Source organism: Mercenaria mercenaria, chromosome 16 (genome assembly GCF_021730395.1).
Source record: "Mercenaria mercenaria strain notata chromosome 16, MADL_Memer_1, whole genome shotgun sequence".
Lineage (NCBI taxonomy): Eukaryota > Metazoa > Mollusca > Bivalvia > Venerida > Veneridae > Mercenaria > Mercenaria mercenaria.
The window spans coordinates 63,286,380-63,305,207 of NC_069376.1; the positions used below are offsets into that span (position 1 = coordinate 63,286,380).

Genomic DNA, 18,828 nt, shown 5'->3' on the forward strand with positions numbered 1-18,828 from the left:
CTAAGTCCAAAAGGAGGCATAATTTGCTCAAAATACATGTCAGAGTTATGGAACTTGACCCAGTGAGATTGGTAATTGACCTAGAAAAAGAAACAAGAGCTGTCACTAATGGTGACAAATACCCCAAACAGCACCTTGACCTTTGACCTGGTGACCCAAAAGTCAGCAGGGGTCGTGTACTCAATAAGTACTATCAGCATGTGAAGTTTGAAGGTCCTGGGTGCAGTGGTTCGCGAGTAAAGTACCTTCATGCAAAAAGTTAACGTTGTGACGAACGAACTAACGAACTAACAGACAGACAGTTGAAAACTAATATGCCCCCAAAGGGGGGCACAAAAATAAGTTTCAAAGCTATATGCTTTTAAATGACAGCTGTATGTACTTGCATGTCAAAACTTAACCAAGGTGTGATGCTGACGCTGATGCCAGGGTGAGTAGAATAGCCAGATTAGTCTTCAAAAAGTCAAGCTAGAGACAAAATTATATTGTGGTATAGTTTAAACCTTGAACAGAGGATAACTACTACAGACAGGCCAAGACTTGAGTATGTATCTGGATACTGGGAATGTTAGAAAAAACCTTTTACTAATCTCAAAAATAAGTCAAATAAGTCACTGTCTGACTATATATATTAACTGAGCACGTCCGCATATCTCAGTAGTGAGAGCATTGGTCTGTAGATCACACAGGTTTTTTTTCTAGCTAATTTGGGAACATAGCCTATACCCTCAGAATTGGGAATTTGGACACGTAAATGTTCCGAACTGGGAAATATTTAGTCCCATAGGATGTAGTAAGGATGTGTGTAAGCACTTTGTCATACACTTGTTTCCCATTGTAGAACATCTTTAAACATACTTCCATTACGAAATTGTCCATAACTTGGGTCAATTTTTGTGCAATTTTGATGAATTTTCTTTTTCAGAATGTAGATTGGGAATTTTTGCATTAATTTTGGGAAAAATACATACTTTTTGGCATTGGGAATATAGCCGAATAACGGCTATAAAAACGGCCGAAAAAAAACTTGTCACAGTCGCTAGGTTCGATCAACCAGCTGGGTGTATGTTCTCCATGACTATCAAAAAAATGGTGTTAAACCCAAAACAAACAAATAGACTTTGCTTAGACTTCTTAATTTGATTTCTCTTAAATTCCTTGGCAATACTTATTTAAGTTCTGAAAAATATATTTCAGACCTCCTTATTACAATGTTAAGAAAACCCTATACCACCATGCTTAAAATACATGACATCACAACCTCTCTCAAACTGATACCAAGTTTAGAAATTACATGTACATCAATATTACTACGTCAAAGGTACTTAATTAATTTCAGCAGATTTCTGCAAAACACTGTATGAGAAGTCACACAACTTACCTAACCAATCTACTGCTTCTTTGACTAAAATGCACTGTTCCAAAAAAAACTTCTGCATTCAAATTGTCAGCCACTTTGCAAATAAACTACCTCTCCAATTGATTCATCAATGATGGGTAGTTCTGTGATTGGTCAACATTATATCCTCACTGAGTTCTTCCAAGACATCCCAACATCTACAAACACAAATACATGTACAGTCGACATCGTACTTGCAACCACCTCTATTAAGTGATTTTTATATTAAACGACCGGTCAAAATCCCTCTCGAAAGTTTTCAGTACATAAATATATTCCATTAAACAACTTTTTTATTAAACGACAAGCGACCACATTAATGTAGTCCCGACAGGTAAAATACTGGACAAAAGTATCTTTTAAGTGACCGGGTACCAAAATTCTACCGCATTTCTTCATCTGTGTAATCAGCGAGTACGTTTTGCACGTGACTGAATGCAATTAACCTCTGTATCAGTCGAACTGACAAACAATCTAGCCATAATTTTCACAGTTTATGGACTTGGAAAAGAGTTCACAATGTTTAAACAGATTTTTAAACCATACATGTATGTTCATAATAAATACAGTTACATTAACAGTTAAATGACTTTTCTTTTCATCTGACTGAAATTCATTAAGAGACCACTTCTTAGCAGTCCCTTGAGTGGTCTCTTAACCCTTACCCTGCTAAATTTCTATAATGAACTTGTCCATCTTTCAATTTGGCCAGTACCATTAACAGTTAAAAGGGGTGCTTAGCAAAAAAAATACTGACTGAATGGCGATCAGTGCAGACCATGATCAGACTGCCCGGATGTGCAGGCTGATCTTGGTCTGCACTGGTCGCAAAGGCAGAATCACTTGCCGCCAGCAGGCTAAGGGTTAATACAATGTCGACGTATATACCACTTCAAACTGGGTAAAAAATTTTCCCACCTATTCTGATACCTACAAAGCTTAGAACTGTAATCAACCTTTTCTGCAGATGTATAGACAACCATCTAGATCACTTGGTAAAATCCAGGATTATTCAGTGTAATAAGTGTCATCTTTATTATTCAATCAACTGCCTCATTTTGCAAGACACTACTTTCATCCTTTTACAAGAAGACTTGTATGATAAGGATTTTCATCAATGCAAAGAGGCCTCAATATTTCATATTCAACAAGAACACTGCAATTTGGAGCAATATAAGCCAAAAGGTATGACCTTTGACCCCTAAGTGTGACCTTGACCTTGAAGTGAGCCATCAGAAACATTGGCTCTGCATGTCGTCTTGATGTGGTGACTATTTATGCCAAGTTTCTTTTTTATCCTTCCAGCAGTTCAAGAGTTACAGAGCGGACATGAAACATAGTCATATGATCTTTGACCCCTAAGTTTGACCTGACCTTGAAGCGAGTCATCCAAAACATGCGCTCTGCAGGTCGTTTTGATGTGGTGAACATTTGTGTCAAGTCTCTCCAAAACCCTTCAAGGGGTTAAAGAGTTACAGAGCAGACACAAAATTGCTAAAAGACGGATGGACAACAGGTGGCATGTTGTTACTATAAATAGCTTATATTTATGGACCTTAGACCTAGGGACCTGGTTCTTGCGCATGATACTCCGTCTCATGATGGGGAACAAATGTGCCAAGTTTCATCAAAATCCCTCCATGCATGTAGAAGACATGCTTTGGACAAAGTCTGTGGACGCCGCCCACCTGCCAGAGGCGTTCCCATAATACGTCCAATTTTTCAAACGGGCGTATAAAAATGGCAGCCATATTAGACACCATCTTCAATTTCACAGCCCACACTAGCTTGAGAAATCTATTTTTGCCAGAATCATAAAATTCAGACATTTTCCAACATTTTGGTGCATAACATCCTTTGTTATACTTTTGTGACCACCCCATGTCCATTTTTGCCTTGAAAGTCACCCTATTAATTTATGTACAAGTCTTAAACATATTTTTGAATTTGCTGTAAGAAGCAACTTTTTTTGTAACTAATTCTCTAAACTTCTTATCAGTGTACATCAAAACAAATTTTCCTGCATAATGTTTTCCATCATAATACGATTAATGGGGAAAAACATACTTTTTGGTGAGGGGAATGTGATCAAATCTGGGCCCCTAAAATTACCCCCATAACACTGTATTATTACGTGATTATTGCCAGCATGCTCCATAACCTTTTCATATACAATCTCATTCATTATCTGGAACCTCTTCACTGGTTTCCACACTGTTACATCGATAAACTGTTGTTCTAGTGGTACAGGTCGGAAACTGTTATCAGAAAAGAGCAGACCTTCAGATAGTTCCAAGTGCAGGAAGGTTGCTACATCCTCTTAGTTTGGTAGTATGGCACCAAGACCAACAAGTCGTACATCTTCTTGTGTAGTTTCTGAAAGGTTGACATTTACAAGTTTTAACATTCATTCATTATTTTTAATGAGATATTTTTTAAAAACTTTCTGCATATTTTCAGCTTTTATATCAACTTTCTGCTAAGAAGTCCGCCATATTTAATGCTTATCAGTAGCACTTTTTACATGAATCTGGAACATGTAAAGAATTGATGGAAAGAATTCTGTCAAACAGGTTAACTTGGAAATTGGAAGTTGAGGGGGGTTTGTCAGAGTCTCAAAATGCTTATAGGAAAAACAGGTCATGTACACAGACTGTGGTGCGAATTGTTAATGCAATAGAAATGGCACAGAAAGCCAAAGAGTATGCTGTTCTAACAATCATGGACTATGAATCGTGTTATGAACGGATCTGGCGAGGAGGACTATTGAAAAAGGCAGCAGGTTATGGTGTGAATGGCAGACTCTGGCTATATTTGAAAACTTTTTTGAAGGATAGACAATACTATATTAAAGTAAATGATTATAAGTCTCCTACATTCATCTCCAAAGTTGGAATTCCACAGGGGTCGGTCATATCACCAATTCTTTGCAACATGTACACCAGTGACGCCCTCATAAGCACCAGGGGAATACATGCAGAGTTTGCTGATGATGCTAGTCTGCTTAACTCTGACAGTAGTTTGCAAGAAGCAGTTAAGAAGACAAACAGTGATCTAGACAGCATAGCGACTTGGTGTAATAAGTGGAACATGTCAATAGCACCTGAGAAAACAGAGGTACTTATCTTTGGAGACAATATCACTGATATGGACAGACAACATGCTGCTGTGAAAATGAACAGTATTTCACTCCCTATTGTTAAACACAAAAAACTATTGGGAATCACTCTGGACGATGAACTTAACTTCAATAAACATATATCTGATAAGGTTGCAAGTGGTTTTAGTGCTCTGAACAGCTTAGATAATTTTGCCAACTCTCACGCTGGCTGCCCACAATCAACATTCATGAGACTGTACAAGGCGTTAGTACTACCAGTAGTTGATTATGGAGCTGCAGCTTTGGTTTCTGCCGGAGACAAGTTCAGCCAAAATATGGAAAAGATCCAAAGAAGTGCAATGTTAAAAGCATCTGGTTGTCTCCGTAGTACTAGCACAGATACACTGGAGATACTAACAAACTGCACACCATTTGATCTTCACATCAAACTCAGACAGGCTCAAGAAGTGATCAGAATAGCAGCAAAACATAATACAGACCCTTTGAAATCTGACTTTGATAAATGGATGACAGACGCCAAACAGTTTAGAGGAAAACCAACATCCTTTCAACTTCTTTTAGCAAGATTCAACGAAGTACGAGACAATATTGAGATAGACAGTATAGAGAAAGAGTTTGAGTATAACAAGGAGTTATTTGGATTGTCAAGAGTTAAAGGTAAAGTAAATAAAGAGCAGTTTGGAGAAAGCAAAGAGGTACAGGTTGAAAATATTCGAGAAATATTAGAGGCATGCAACAAGCAAGACATCTTAGTATTTACAGATGGGTCATCATTTGGAAACCCTGGTCCAACTGGTGGTGGAGCTGCTGTCTATCTGGAAGGGTACAGCAGTCAGCCAATCCTTTTAAACAAAGGAGTAAGCAAAAGTGGTAACAATTTCTCAGGAGAGGTAGTTGGTATTGAGATAGCAATGGATTTTTTAGTAGAGGCAACTCACATAATGGATAAGAAAATACACCTTTTTACCGATTGCCAATCAGCTATCATTTCGGTCTTCTGCAAAGAAACACCTGCATATAAAGTGGAGACAATACTGAAAATAAAAGGTAAAATTGGTTTACTGGAAGATCGCCGAAACACAGTAACGGTACACTGGATACCTGGCCACAAAGGTCTGAAAGGCAATGAACTTGCAGATCAACAAGCAAAGTTAGCAGCAAAAAGCATGATTGACAGTACAGATGAAGGGACAGGAATGTTAGACTCAAGGGATGCAGTCAGAATTATGAAAGAAAAGGTTAAGCAAAAATGGAACAACAAGTATATACACTCCGATAAAGTTGACAAAACACAGGAAATATACACATCTGTAGGAACCAGGGTTTTATTTGGGGAATTCAGTCGCAACACATTCAGTATATTCAACCAAATGATCAGTGGACACTGTAGATTAAACCATCATATGGCCAAGATTAATGTGGAACAGGTTCCGGAGTGTGATCACTGCGGGGTTGCAGAGACAGTGGAACACTTTATATTTGATTGTGAAAGATACAACAGTATGAGGATTGAAATGGTGGAAACTGTGGAGGATTTGCTCCACAGAAATTATATTAAGTGTGGGCCAGTTACTCTAAAAGTATTAGCTGGAGAGATTGAAGAGGCTCCTGTGTCAGTTAGAGAGGGTATAGCCGCTGCCTTTCAAAATTTCTTAGTGAAAACGAAGAGATTTTAAAACTAAAAACAACGTCCCTCAAGCTATGTAAATTAAGTAACATGAGTAAAAGTACCTGGAGAATACAGTACCGAGAAGACGACAACAGCACATGTGTTCATTGGCGTCAGTCATCGCCATGACCTTCCGGTCAAAAACAGATCAACAACAACAACAACATGTAATCATTTGCAGCACCTGAATTCTATTTTGCCACTTCATTTATAAAACAAGAAATAGATAAAGCGAAGAACTAACTCCAGAAATATACTTTTTACTTCAAAACTAACATGTTTCGTCCATTGGACTTCATCAGAGTATAATAACAAAATAGTATGACGTCACAGGAAAGTACGACGTCAATGACGACGTCAAAAGACGTTACCCATTTTGGCGTAATATTCACATATAGCATAGGATCAAAAATAGATACTTATTCCCTGCAAAAATTGCAAAGCAAAAATAATATTAATACAGGCGAGGAAAACTAACTTATATGCAAAAATACATTAGGAAGAATCTGTGAAAAAATGAAAGACTAAAATAATATTTTAGCATTCATGCCATGAGGCCAGGCTGTATTCAATGTATGAATCCAACGAGTCTCTTTCAAGAGCCTAAACCAGTCATTTTTTACCAAGTCGATTGGCATGAAAGAAAAATCACTAACAGAGTGATTTTCAGAATTGAAATGTTCAGATACATTTGTAGGAGTATCAGGAAAATGTCTGATATCAAATTTATGGCTGTTCATTCTTTGAGAACATTTCTGATGTGTTTGTCCCACATATTGTAACTTACACTTTTTGCATGTGATGAAATAGATAACATTTTCAGACATGCAGTTAAGATTTTGTTTAACATCGTAAGTTTTTAAAGTTTCAGAGCTTGTAAACTGTACAGATTCAGTGATATTAGCGCAATGAGAACACCGTGCTCTATTACATTTAAGAACACCACCATTTACATCCGAAGACATCAGGCTACTGTGAACCAAGATATCACTAAGATTTGTAGGTCGCTTGTAAGCAATAATTGGTTTGCATTTAACCAGGTTGCGTACACTGCTTTTCTCAGATAGTTCAAAAAGCCCCCAATATTTATTAAGGATCTGACCAATGTTTGGTAAGGATGGGTTGTATACGCAAACAAAGGGGATAATATCATCTGTGTTCTGCCTGTGATTGGTCATAGCTTCTTCGGTTGACAATGCTGATGCTTTATCTAAAGCATCATCAAGGATATGACTTGGATAATTACGATTTTGGAAATACGTTCGCAATTTCTCCAATTCATTTGTGAACAAATCATCATTAGAAGAGAGACGCCTGTATCGCTTAGCTTGGCTATACGGGATCCCTTTCTTGCATGAAAGAGGGTGACAGGATGAAAATTCAATGTATTGATGCGTATTGGTTGCTTTTTCATGAACAGAAAAATCAAAATTACCATCTCCTGTTCTACCAATATTAACATCAAGAAATGTTGCTGTATCTCTTGAATAACTGTGGGTGAATTTTATATTGGGATGGACATTGTTTAAACTGTCAATAAATTTAAGTAGGTCTGCTTCACTGTGTTCCCATATAAAAAAAATGTCATCGAGGAAACGTAACCAAAGCGATGGCTTAACAGTAGTATTAGCTAGGAAATCGCTTTCCAGTTTACCCATAAAAAGTGAAGCATAAGTAGGAGCCATACGTGTACCCATAGCAGTACCTAAAATTTGAACATAATTTTCATTATTGAACTGAAAATGGTTTTTAGTCAAGACTAGTTCAATAAGCTGGCAAATATCATTGACTGACTGATGTGACAAGTATGAATGAGCTTTGTCCAAATATTCCCGGCAAGCCTCTATCCCGTCATCATGCGGAATATTAGTGTATAAGGATGAAACATCCATAGTAACCAAAAATGCATTAGGGGAGATATTAGGCATAGACCCTAGCTTTTTAATGAAGTCAGTAGAGTCTTTAACATATCAGGGCAGGGCTTCCATGTGTGGCTTCAAGATATTATCAATGTATTCAGATATGCCTTCAGTAACAGAGTTATACCCAGATACAATTGGCCGTCCCGGGTAACCAAGTGGTAGTTCTGAGTTAATATCTTTATGAATTTTGGGCAAGATGTAAAACTGTGGCGTTCTGGCATCACTAGGTACAACTAAAGTATCATTAGAATCACCATTAACATTCCTACAAATAACATCTAAAACATCAGTAACATCTTTTGAAAACTGTTCAACAGGGTTATGATCAAGTTTTTTGTAGTAAGTATTATTCAGCTGTCTGTTGACTTCAGCAATATAATCAGTTCTGTTCATTACCACAATAACCGAGCCTTTGTCAGATTTCTTAAGGATTATAACAAACAAGCAAATTCGATGAATTGGTATCCCCCGCCAAAAGGGTCTGTGGTGAGGAATGGCAAAAAAATATATACGGCAAAAAGTTAAGGATGTTACTAAAGAAGCAAATAATTTCATTCGTCAGGATCATTTTAACAGAAAATGAATGTTTTTTTGTTTGTTTTTTTTTTGGGTGGGAGGGGGGTGGGGTGGAGGGCAGCGGGGGTGACCAAGAAAGGGTACAAAATCTCTCATGTTCATTATAAATATTGTGGGGGTTGAGGGTTGAGGGAGGGAGGGGACCAAGGCAAGGTGGTGACCAGGTGTGGGTACAAAACTTCACGTGTTTATAATAAATTTTTGTGGAAAAGAATGAAAGAAGTTTAATGGTTGGTTTGATATGTACAAATCTGTAGATTTTTAATTAATCAAAGGGCAATAACTCTAAGAAAAATTAACCAATTGAAAAAAAAATGACAGGCATCATCAAAGTATGTTGGTTCATATTTATTTCAAGTTTCATGAAATTTTATCAGCTTATTACTAAGAAATTGCTGCAGACGCAGATTTTTCATTAAATCAAGGGCAATAACTCTAAGGGAAATTGACTAACCAAAAAAATACTTGACGGGCATCATCTCAGTAGGTTGGTGCATGTTAATTTAAGTTTCATGAAATTCTACCTGATAATTACTGAGAAATGGCTGCGGACTGACATTTTTGGGCATTTTTCATTAAATCAAGGGCAATAACTCCAAGGGAAATTGACCAATCAAAAACAAACTTGACGGGCATCATTGCAGTAGGTTGGTGCATGTTTATTTCAAGATTCATGAAATTCTACCTCATAGTTACTAAGAAATGGCTGCGGACTGACATTTTTCATTAAATCAAGGGCAATAACTCTAAAGGCAATTGACCAATCAAAAACAAACTTGATGGGCATCATCACAGTATGTTGGTTCATGTTTATTTAAGTTTCATGAAATTCTACCAGCTAGTTACTGAGGAATGGCTGCGGACGGACTGACAGACTGACGGACGGACAACGCCATTTCAATACCCCCTTCCAATTTTATTGGCAGGGGATAACAAGAAAATCCATGAATGTTACAATGAATATCAGACAAAAGAAAGCCATTGTTTTCCAACAATGCCTGTATTTCTCACTGCAAGAAATCGTAGTAGTATTTTATAAGACCTACATATTTTTGCAGCTACTGAAATCTTACAGAAGAAAACTACATAACAAAAGGTGAAAAACTCTGTCTAAAGTTTATTTCTCATGATATAATATTCCGGTGCACGATGTTTGGTTAAAAGACAACTAGTCTAATTAAAATTTTGCCAAATGGTCAAATACGTCAGCTGGTCTAGTAAGACAATTGGTCTTTTTCTTCTTTATAGATGCAACATTTCGTCCATTTCTTTTTTCTGTCCAAAAGATTATCAGATTTGTCTAAATGTCACAGATCAATTTTGTTTACCGTAAAATGAAGTCTGACTTATTAAAGCTTGTATTTGCGAACAATGTTCATCCCATTATGTAACCTGTTGAGCGATGTTCACCCATTTCGTACCGTGTTATAGATTTGCTTTAGGTCAGTATACTATATTTTTTGAGTGAAAACAGAACTATTTTTTCAAGTCGTTTTTATTAGTTTCGATTACCATGACAACAAAGCCAGATTTTTTTTCTAAGTTCAAGGGGAGGAAAAAAAAGCAAGTTTCAATGGATTTCCCTACTGTATGTTGCTGAAAAGGCACTAGGAAAGGAAAAAAGATAAGCACTATTTATATTTGGACTACTTGTGACTAGACCTGCAGAGGCTCACATTTGATTTGGTAGTGATAAAGCCTTACAGCTCAATGAAAATGAAAGTAGTATGATACATTGTTGTGTAAATTTTTGACCATATTTTGACCATTTTTCAATGAAATAATTATTAAGACTTATTAACATGGTCACCCTTGTGTCGCAGTAGAGGAAATTATCATGTAGACCAAATTTTAATTAGACAAAATGTCTTTCGACCAAACGTCACAGAAGCATAATATTCAGCCATGTATGTCTAATACAGTACTGTTGTATAAAATAATAGAGTTACATGACAGAACATACAGATGATTTAACCATGGAAACTTACAAAGATCATTAATCTGACAAGTTGTGTAAAAGTTCTCTCCCCTCCTTTCCTAGAGATGATATCCCACTTCTCCGGCGTGCACACGATCTGTGTGGCATTTATCTGTTCCTTAGTCACCAGAGAGTCCCCGTCAACTTGGGCGCGCACACGATGACCTGTGTGGTATTTATCTGTTCCTTGGTCACCTGACGTCATCTGATCCAGGTGCGTAGCACGGCTGTAACAAGTAGTTACCATTTTTTCTAACACTGTTGTACTAGTATTTCATGTTAAAATCGAAATAACAAGTTCCCAAGTGTGATTTATTATAAGTTTTTCGTTCTTATTCGAAATAATATATCACGAAGGCCATAGGCCTTCGTGATATATTTTTACCTATAAGAACTCAAAACTTTGGTTATTCTATGATAAACCACTTTTGTGAACTTACTATTTCTTAAAGCTATGTTTTAAATATCTTCAAAACTCTATGGAAGTCTTCTCACTCAGTGATAAAAGACTACTGTATTTCTGTGTAGTTCCAATAAGGCGTTAGTAGTAGGCATGCCTTACACAGGGACTAATACTGTAAATTCAACATCATTCAAGGGGAACAACTCTTTGTGGATTACATTGTTACATTAATTCATGTAGTACCAGTGAACTTTCCATGTTCTGCATTAAACCAATGTAAGCAGGTTTTTTTGCTCATAAAAATTTTATGTAACTAAACTCAAATTTTTAATGATTTCAAATCTTTCTTGCAAAAATTTTATGCCACTAAACTGAACAAAACTGCACTTTTTATGCTTTAAACAGGGCCAGTGATGTTGGTAATCAACTCACTGATGCTCTTAAGGCATTACCTTATTTGATTTCATTTTTTGAAACAAAAATAATTTCCAAAAAGTCTCCCTTAATAAAAAAACAAGAGGGTCATGATGACCCTGGATCGCTCACCTGTGTAATATGAGCTACATGTTTCAAAGATCAAACTGATGATAAAATATTAAGAAAGTCAGTAGGTCATATTCATGGTCAATGATATTCAGTTTTAAGGCTGGTGTGCAAAACGTTGTATGTCGTCAAAATTTCAAGGCTGTATCTTAAAAAACAAGAAAGTATGTCAGTAGGTCAAGGTCAAAGTCAAGTGACATCATATTACTTGGGTTCATCAGGTAATTATTATTAAACACAGTCTTGGAAATAGGATCAAATGATTTTTTAAGCATTTTTTTCCTGTATAACTCACATAGTAACTAAGTTACCCCAGGGCGGGGCTTCTTTTAACCCCAGGGGCATAATTTGAACAACTTTGGTATCGGACTACTAGACAATGCATCATACCAAATATCAAATGCATAGGTTGTATGGTTTCAGACAAGAAAATTTTTAAAGCTTTTTCCTATATAAGTCTATATAAAACTTGGGACCCCCAGGGCAGGGCCTCTTTTCACCCAAGGGGTACAATTTTAACAATTTTGGTTAAAGACCATAACACAATGCTACAAACCAATATCAAAGGTCTAAGAGTTGTGGTTTCAGACAAGACGATTTTTAATCTTTTTTTTCATAATAAGTCTATGTAAAACCTGAGACCCCTGGGGTGGCGCCATAATCGACCGTAGAGGGATAATTTGAACACTCTTGGTAGAGGACCACTAGATGATGCTAAATACCAAATATCAAAGCCCTAGGCTGTGTGGTTTTGTACAAGATTTTCAAAATTTTCCCCATATAAGTCTACATAAACCATGTGACCCCCAGGGCAGGGCCATATTTGACCCTAGGGGGATAATTTGAGCAATTTTGGTAGAGGACCACCAGATGATGCTACATACCAAACATCGAAGCCCTAGGCCATGTGATTTTGTAGAAGAAGATTTTCAAAGTTTTCCCTATATAAGTCTATATAAACCATGTGACCCCCGGGGACAGGGCCATATTTGACCCTAGGGGGATAATTTGAACAATTTTGGTAGAGGACCACTAGATGATGCTACACACCAGATATCAAAGCTCTAGGCTCTGTGGTTTTGGACAAAAAGATTTCTGCATGGAATTCTATTCTTTGAAACAAGAGGACCATAATGGTCCTGAATCGCTCACGTGTCTCCGTATGACCCAATTTTCATAAAGATCCATTGAAAAATATGGCTTCTAGAGAGGTCACAAGGTTTTTCTATTATCTGACCTAATGACCTAGTTTTTGAAGATACATGACCCAGTTTTGAACTTGACCTAGATATTATCAAGGTGAACATTCTCAACAATTTTCATGAAGAGTATGGCCTCTAGAGAGGTCACAAGGTTTTTCTATTTTTATACTTACTGACCTAGTTTTGACCACATGTGACCCAGTTTCAAACTTTAACTAGATATCATCAAGGTGAACATTCAGACAAATTTTCATGAAGATCCATTGAAAAATATGGCCTCTAGAGTGCTCAAAAGGTTTTTCTATTTTTAGAACTACTGACCTAGTTTTTCACTGCAGCTGACCTAGTTTCAAACTTGACCTAGATATCATCAAGATGAATATTCAGACCAACTTTCATACAGATCCCATGAAAAATATGGCCTCTAGAGAGGTCACAAGTTCTTTTATTATTTGACCTACTGACCTAGTTTTTTATGGCACGTGACCCAGTTTCGAACTTGATCTAGATATAATCAAAGTGAACATTCTGCCAATTTTCATGATGATCCATTGAAAAGTATGGCCTCTAGAGAGGTCACAAGGTTCTTCCATTTTTAGATATACTGACCTAGTTTTTGACCGCAGTTGACCCAATTTCGAACTTGACCTAGATATCATCAAGATGAACATTCAGAACAACTTTCATACAGATCCCATGAAAAACCTGGCCTCTAGAGAGGTCACAAGGTTTTTCTATTATTTGACCTACTGACCTGTTTTTGAAGGCATGTGACCCAGTTTTGAACTTGACCTAGATATCGTCAAGGTGAACATTCTGACCAAGTTTCATGAAGATCCATTGAAAAGTACAGCCTCTAGAGAGGTCACAAGGTTTTTCTACTTTCAGACCTGCTGACCTAGTTTTTGACTGCAGTTGACCCAGTTTCGAAATTGACCTAGATATCATTAAGATGAACATTCAAACCAACTTTCATACAGATTCCATGAAAAATATGGCCTCTAGAGAGGTCACAAGGTTTTTCTATTATTTGATCTTCTGACCTAGTTTTTGACAGCACATGACCCAGTTTCAAACTTGACCTAGATGCCATCAAGGTTAACATTCTGACTAATTTTCATGAAGATCCATTGGAAAGTATGGCCTTTAGAGAGGTCACAAGGTTTTTCTATTTTTAGACCTACTGACCTAGTTTTCAAACGCACATGACCCAGTTTCAAATTTGACCTAGATATCATTAAGATGAACATTCAAACCAACTTTCATACAGATCCCATGAAAAATATGGCCTCTAGAGAGGTCACAAGGTTTTTCTATTTTTAGACCTACTGACCTAGTTTTTGACCGCACGTAACCCAGTTTCGAACTTGACCTAGATATTATCAAGGTAAACATTCTGACCAATTTTCATAAAGATTCCATGAAAACTGTGTCCTCTAAAGTGGTCACAAGCAAACGTTTACGCACAGACGGACGGATGCATGCACACACGACAGACGCTGAGCGATCACAATAGCTCACCTTTTCACTTTATGACAGCTGAGCTAAAAATTGAAAGGGGGCCACACAAGGATCATTCCTGTGAAGTTTTGTGTAATTCTACCATGTGGTTTTCAAGAAGATATTTTTAGAAAATGCTGACAGACACACGACAGACAACAGACATTGAGCAGTCACAATAGCTCACCATGAGCCTTTGGGTCAGGTGAGCTAAAAAAACAAACAAAAAAAACCCCTAGAAATTGCAAAGTCCTATAGGCAAGAAGGCAATAGAGGTCAGAAGCGAAAGTCAAAGAGACACTGATGGTTGGCTGCAATAGGGATCATCTACTTGACATGTCCAGTCATCCCGCTAAGTTTCAACACTCTTAACCTAGTGGTTCTCAAGTCACTGTTCAGGCTCCGGTGACCTTGACCTTTGATCAAGTGACCCCAAAATAAATAGGGGTCATCTACTCTGCATGTTCAATCATTCTATGAAGTTTCAACATTCTGGGTCAAGAGGTTCTCAAGTTATTGATTGGAAATGGTAATCAATGTTCAGGCCCCTGTGACCTTGACCTTTCCAGAGTGACCCAGGGGTCATTTACTCTGCAGGAACTATCATCCTATGAAGTTTCAACACTCTGGGCTGAGAGGTTCTCAAGTTATTGATCGGAAACTGACTTCAATGTTCAGGCCCCTGTGACCTTGACCTTTTACAGAGTGACCCCAAAATCAATAGGGGTCATACTCTGCATGACCAATCATCCTATTAAGTTTCAACATTCTGGGTTAAGTGGTTCTCAAGTTACTGAATGGAAATGGTTTTCAATGTTCAGGCCCCTGTGACCTTGACCTTTAACAGAGTGACCCCAAAAACAATACGGGTCATCTACTCTACATGACCAATCATCCTATGAAGTTTCAACATTCTGGGTCAAGTGGTTCTCTAGTTATTGATGGAAATGGTTTTCAATGTTCAGGCCCCTGTGACATTGACCTTTGATGGAGTGACCCCAAAAACAATAGGGGTTGTCTACTCCAGCAGCCCTACAACCCTATGAAGTTTGAAGGCTCTAGATAAAATCGTTCTCCAGTTATTGATCGGAAATGAAGTGTGATGTAAGGACGGTCAGGGCAAAAACAATATGTCTCCCCCCAGGGGAGACATAATTCTGATTTACCTACCCTAATTCTTTTGCGCATGTTACCGGAAACAAAGAAATTTTTTAAAGCCTAATTCACTTGTAAAGTAACAGTAGATGTTAATCATATACAGTAAAATCACCAGATCATTCATAAATTATTTGATAATTTTTACATAAACCAATCAGGAATTTAAAACCCTTTTGATACAATAGTTGCATTTGAATTTATTGGCAATTCCATGAAATTATTGCCATTAAAACCTATAGCATGTAAAATGTCAGCAGCGATGAAAGTTTCATCTGAAATTGCTTCAACTATTTTGGTCTTTCTTGTGTTTGACGCGAGTGGAGATATTGCTCATATGATAAAATATCTCAGTATTTCCAAGGACCGCGTCAAATTAGTTTGACTACTGGACGGCTAGAAGGCAGGCTAGTAGTAGACATCCAGTTACTGAACAGCTTGACACTTCCAACAAGAAACGCCGCAATGCCACGAAACCAGGTTTTCAACACTTTTCATAAGAATAACAAGAGGACCATGATGGTCCTGAATCGCTCACCTCTTCCCACATGACCCAGTTTTGAGTAGGACGTCGTTTTTTCTATTATTTGACATAGTGACCTAGTTTTTGAGCTCATGTGACCCAGTTTTGAACTTGACCTAGATATTATCAAGATAAAAATTCTGACCAATTATCATGAAGATCCAGTGAAAAATATGGTCTCTAGAGAGGTCTCAAGGTTTTTCTATTATTTGACCTATTGACCTAGTTTTCGAAGGTACGTGACCCTGTTTTGAACTTTATCTAGATATCATCAAGGTGAAAATTCAGATCAATTTTCATGAAGATCCATTGAAAAATATGGCCTCTAGAGAGGTCAAAATATTTTAATAATTTTAGACCTACTAACCTAGTTTTTGACCGCAGTTGACCCAGTTTCAAATTTGACCTAGATATCATCAAGATGAACGTTCAGACCAACTTTCATACAGATCCCATGAAAAGTATAGCCTCTAGAGAGGTCACAAGTTTTCTTTATTATTTGACCTACTGACCTAGTTTTGTAAGGCACGTGACCCAGTTTCAAACTTGATCTAGATATCATCAAGGTGAACATTCTGACCAACTTTTATGGAGATCCATTCACAAGTATGGCCTCTAGAGCGGTGACAAGGTTTTTCTATTATCTGACCTACTGACCTAGTTTTTGACCGCACATGACCCTGTTTCAAACTTGACCTAGATATCGTCAAGATAAACATTCAGACCAATTTTCATACAGATCCCATGACATTATGGCCTCTAGAGAGGTCACAAGGTTTTTCTATTATTTGACCTACTGACCTAGATTTTGAAGGCACGTGACCCACTTTCGAACTTGACCTAGATATCATCAAGGTGAACATTCTTACCAATTTTCATGAAGATCTCGTGAAATATATAGCCTCTAGAGAGGTGACAAGGTTTTTCTATTATTTGACCTACTGACCTAGATTTTGAAGGCACGTGACCCACTTTCGAACTTGACCTAGATATCATCAAGGTGAACATTCTGACCAATTTTCATGAAGATCTCGTGAAATATATAGCCTCTAGAGTGCTCAAAAGGTTGTTCAATTTTTAGAACTACTGACGTAGTTTTTGATGGCACGTGACCAAGTTTCAAACTTGACCTAGATATCATCAAGATGAACATTCAGACCAACTTTCATACAGATCCCATGAAAAATATGGCCTTTAGAGAGGTCACAAGGTTTTTCTATTATTTGACCTACTGACCTAGTTTTAGAAGGCACTGACCCACTTTCGAACTTGACCTAGATATCATCAAGATGAATATTCTGACCAATTTTCATGAAGATCTTGTGAAATATATGGCCTCTAGAGAGGTCACAAGGTTTTTCTATTTTTAGACCTACTGACCTAGTTTTTGAATGAACATTCTGACCAACTTTCATAAAGATCCCATGAAAAATGTGACCTCTAGAGTGGTCACAAGCAAAAGTTTACGGACGCACGCACACACGGACGACGACGGCACCGCGCGATCACAAAAGCTCACCTTGTCATTTTGTGACAGGTGAGCTAAAAAAGTATACTGAATCACAGTGCACCACTTTAAAGCACAACCCTAACCCTAACTTTAAAGCACAACCCTAACCCTATTTTTAGTAACAATGACCTTGACCTTGATCCCAGAAACCCCAAAATCAATCCCAAGCTACAACATAAGAATAAAAAAGTATACTGAATCACAGTGCACCACTTTAAAGCACAACCCTAACCCTAACCAAACCCTAACCCTATTTTTAGTAACAATGACCTTGACCTTGATCCCAGAAACCCCAAAATCAATCCCAAGCTACAACTTTATATAAGTTTTCTATACACCAAGTTTCATCATGCTAGCTCATTCCTAAGTTATTGACTGGAAACCCTTTTTCTATTTTAAGTAACAGTGACCTTGACCTTGACCCCAGAAACCCCAAAATCAATCCCAGCCTTTGTCTTGATATAAGCTACATTCATACCAAGTTTTATTCAAATATCTTTACCGAAACAAAAGTTATTGACCGGAAACACCACTTTGACGCCGCTGCCCACCATCCGCCCGACCAACGACATACCCCAATCTAATAACTCAGGTTTTCGTTGAAACCGAAAACCTGGTTAATAACAAAATAACAATTTGTACACCATAATCAGAAGCTTTTCTTAAATTCTTATTTGTCCTGGAACTGACTGATGAAAATAATTAACGTTTCCTGCAGTCAATGGACTATAAAATATATTTATTTTTATAGCTTTTTGCTTTAGTACATAAAGCATGGATTGTGCTGTTAACTTGCTGTAATTACAAATAAAACATTAACAACAAGAGCTGTCGGAGGACAGCAATGCTCGACTATTTAACAGCCTTGTCAACTGAATTAATACAAAAGTCGAAAAAGGGGCATAATTTTGTAAAAATGGGAAGAAGCGTTATCAAACCTTCACAGTGCTTATCAGCTCATAAAGTGAACATGTGTGTGAAGTTTCAATCCTTTTCCGTAGGTGGATACTGAAATACCAGCTTACATACAAAAACTTAACATAAAACTGCTAAGTCGAAAAAGGGGCATAATTTTGAAAAAAAAATGCAAAGTAGAGTTATGGGACCTACACAGTGCATGTCAGATCATGACAGTGAATAAGTGTGTGAAGTTTCGATCCATTCCAACAAGTGGTTAATGTGATACCAGTTTACATACAAAACCTTAACCAAATCGGGACGCCGACGCATGGGTTAACCCAATAGCTCTACTATTCTTTGAATAGTCGAGCTAAAAATCATGATAACAACTAATCATAACTGTTTCCAGTAATTACTTGCTAACAGT

At 37.3% G+C, this 18,828-nt stretch overlaps 1 protein-coding gene across 1 annotated transcript; it reads left to right on the forward strand.

Annotated features, from left to right (window-relative positions):
* Positions 1–4,081: 4,081 nt before the first annotated feature.
* On the forward strand, positions 4,082–6,196 carry LOC123539306 (uncharacterized). The gene has a single exon (XM_045323872.2). It carries the CDS (start codon positions 4,082–4,084, stop codon positions 6,194–6,196), a length of 2,115 nt encoding a protein of 704 aa, XP_045179807.2.
* Positions 6,197–18,828: the final 12,632 nt, after the last annotated feature.

What these genes read in the sequence shown, in the direction of transcription:
- LOC123539306 (XM_045323872.2), top strand. Translation starts at nt 4,082, where the DNA reads ATGGCACAGAAAGCCAAAGAGTATGCTGTTCTAACAATCATGGACTAT.